The following is a 2,496-nucleotide window of genomic DNA, read 5'->3' on the forward strand; positions in this document are numbered from 1 at the left end:
AGAGAGAGAGAGAGACAGTGTGTGTGTGTGAATGTGTGAGTGTGTGTGTGTGTGTGTGTGTGTCAATGAGGAACAGGTCATGGTATACATGTATAAAAAGCAGGGAAGGGTAACACGAAGAGACTTTCAAATAAAGGAGACATGTTGCCAAAAAATAAACAGAAACACTTTAAAGATCTGAATTGATTTATTATAATTAAAAGACTCGTGAGTCTCATTCTTGTGGTAACTATTGTCTTCTCCATCATCGATTCGATAGTCCGTTATCATGACATGCCGGACGCTACGTGATGTCATAGTCATAGATTATTATAGATCTATACACTTTGCATTTGTAATGTTGTAAGGGTGTTACTATACATGTACTATGTATGAGGTAAACAAAATTGTGTGTGTGTGGGGGGGGGTGGAAGCACACTAATGTGCTGTGGCGTGAGCTTCAACTACCGCCACCAGTATGTCTGTGGGTGAGACAGAGACAGTTCTGAATCTTCGCAAGAGTAGGAGCGAGAAAGCGACGAAAACACTGCTAGGCGTTGGTCGGTCGTGACAAAACTTTCCGGAACTGCAAATACCCGGTCAGTTAAGTAAAAAGCCAGCCATAACTAAACGAACCCGCCACTCCTTGAAACCATTTCAATAAGCTACATAAGATCCAGTGTTTATGTCCGTATAGGCTCCCAGTCCCAAATTTGGGCGAAAACACAGAGTGGGACTTCCCATTGTTCTAGACACAAGTCCAGTTACATGCATGAGATCGTCATGTCAGATAATAAATAATTTAATTATGTACCCATTTCAATCACAGTTCAGTGACCAGAACATCACTAGCGTAAGCGGCCACGAAAGGATGCTGGAGAACTTGGGCGGCCGAGTAGCGGGCCTGGGGGTCAACGACCAGAAGTCGTTGGATCAAGTCCACTGCACTGTCTGAGCACAACTCGACGACGTCTTTGGGAAAGTGGTAGTTCCCTTGGAGGATGTCCTTGTACAAGACGACCTCGCAGTCCTCACACTCCAGCTCTATAGAGCCGGTGTGCTGCTCACAACCGTGGCTGAAGGGCATAACTCCGAAGAGCATCTCATAGAGCAGCACCCCGAGACTCCAGAGGTCACAGTGTGTGTCGTAGGGTGTGGTCGACTGCCCGCACATCACAGAGATAATCTCCGGCGCTATATAGTCTGGCGAACCGCCGCCGGATACCACCACAGCAGGCTTCGTTGAGTCCCCTTCCGTCAAGGGATCATTTGGAGATGGGAGGTGACTCGCTAAACCAAGATCACAAAGAACCAGTGGGGTGACCTCCCCTTCTATGTGACAAAGGATGTTCTCTGGTTTAACATCTCTATGTGCCACTCCGTCGTTGTGGAGAGCGAGGAGCGCACGGGCAATAGCGCCGGTCACGCGCGATGCCTCGGTTTCGCTCAAACACTCACGTGATGCCAAAATCCGGGTAAGCTCGCCTCCGGCTATTTTGTCAAATATTAGGAAAAAAGTATCTCCGTTCTCAAAGACATCCACGAGTTTGATGATGTTGTCACATTCGCTATACCGCTGGCAAAACCCAACCTCTCTCAACACTCTCCGACGGCTAGCATCATCACAATCTTCAATGATTTTTACGGCACATTCTGCCCCCGACTCCCGGTTTTTGTAGGTAAAAACAGATCCATAAGAACCTTCACCCAGTTTTTGTTCCGTAGCCTCGTACACATCATGGAAATTGACAGTGCTGGGTTGTTTCACTAGTTTGGGGTTTTGTTCTACTTCACATGCATTTGAACAGTAAGGGAATGTTCCACTGGCTTCACACTCGTAGTCTGTGTTTGCTCTCGATGAAAGCAACGTACTATCACTACAGGTTTTTCTAATGCTGGGAGTGCACAACACACCGTCTTCACTACACATTGCACTTACGTGACTACGCAACACAATGTCCATATTATTATAGGATCCGTCTGACTTCAACGTGTTAAGCACATCATCATCACTACTACAGTTGTGTAAAGCTGGTTCTGAGGCTTTGGACAGCCCAGTCTCCTTCACAGTCTGTGTATACACTGACGTTCTCATGTCTGGTTCAAATAGTAGCTTTTCCAACACTTGGAAAGCGAGATTCGAGGCGAAAAAAAATGTGAAAGAGAATCACAGAAACACCAAGCACAAGAATTTAGTTTTCAGTAAGGGTTTTACGGCGCTCGCAACTGCATAAAGTCATATAATCACGTAGGCACAAGAATAAGTTATTTTCACATGAAGGTTGTCACTGAAGCTTCGTTTAGAAATAAAATAAACCCTGTTCTCTTTCCGATAGTTCTTGATGTGTGTAGTCGTGTCCCACTCGCAAATGAACAACGGGTATAGCGATGTGAACTGTCGTGTATCCTAAGACTGACTGGTCGTCTCTGTTTAATAATATACGGTACGGTACTTTCGAAATTTCTTTGTCAGAAGTCATGCATTTGTCGCGTGTCCATCACAAAAAAAGGAGGAGG

The 2,496-nt window shown here is 45.6% G+C and overlaps 1 protein-coding gene across 1 annotated transcript; it reads right to left on the minus strand.

The window, feature by feature from the left end:
• Positions 1-168: 168 nt before the first annotated feature.
• LOC101855912 (MAP kinase-interacting serine/threonine-protein kinase 1-like) lies at positions 169-2,074 on the minus strand. The gene has a single exon (XM_013079523.2). The coding sequence runs from the start codon at positions 2,072-2,074 to the stop codon at positions 803-805; it is 1,272 nt and encodes a 423-aa protein (XP_012934977.1). The 3' UTR covers positions 169-802.
• Between the last annotated feature and the right edge of the window lie 422 nt (positions 2,075-2,496).

The sequence above is a fragment of the Aplysia californica genome, unplaced genomic scaffold, assembly GCF_000002075.1.
Source record: "Aplysia californica isolate F4 #8 unplaced genomic scaffold, AplCal3.0 scaffold00003, whole genome shotgun sequence".
NCBI lineage: Eukaryota > Metazoa > Mollusca > Gastropoda > Aplysiida > Aplysiidae > Aplysia > Aplysia californica.

Bases quoted from the DNA above. Each gene is read 5' to 3' on its own strand.
- LOC101855912 (XM_013079523.2), bottom strand. From the start codon at position 2,074: ATGAGAACGTCAGTGTATACACAGACTGTGAAGGAGACTGGGCTGTCC.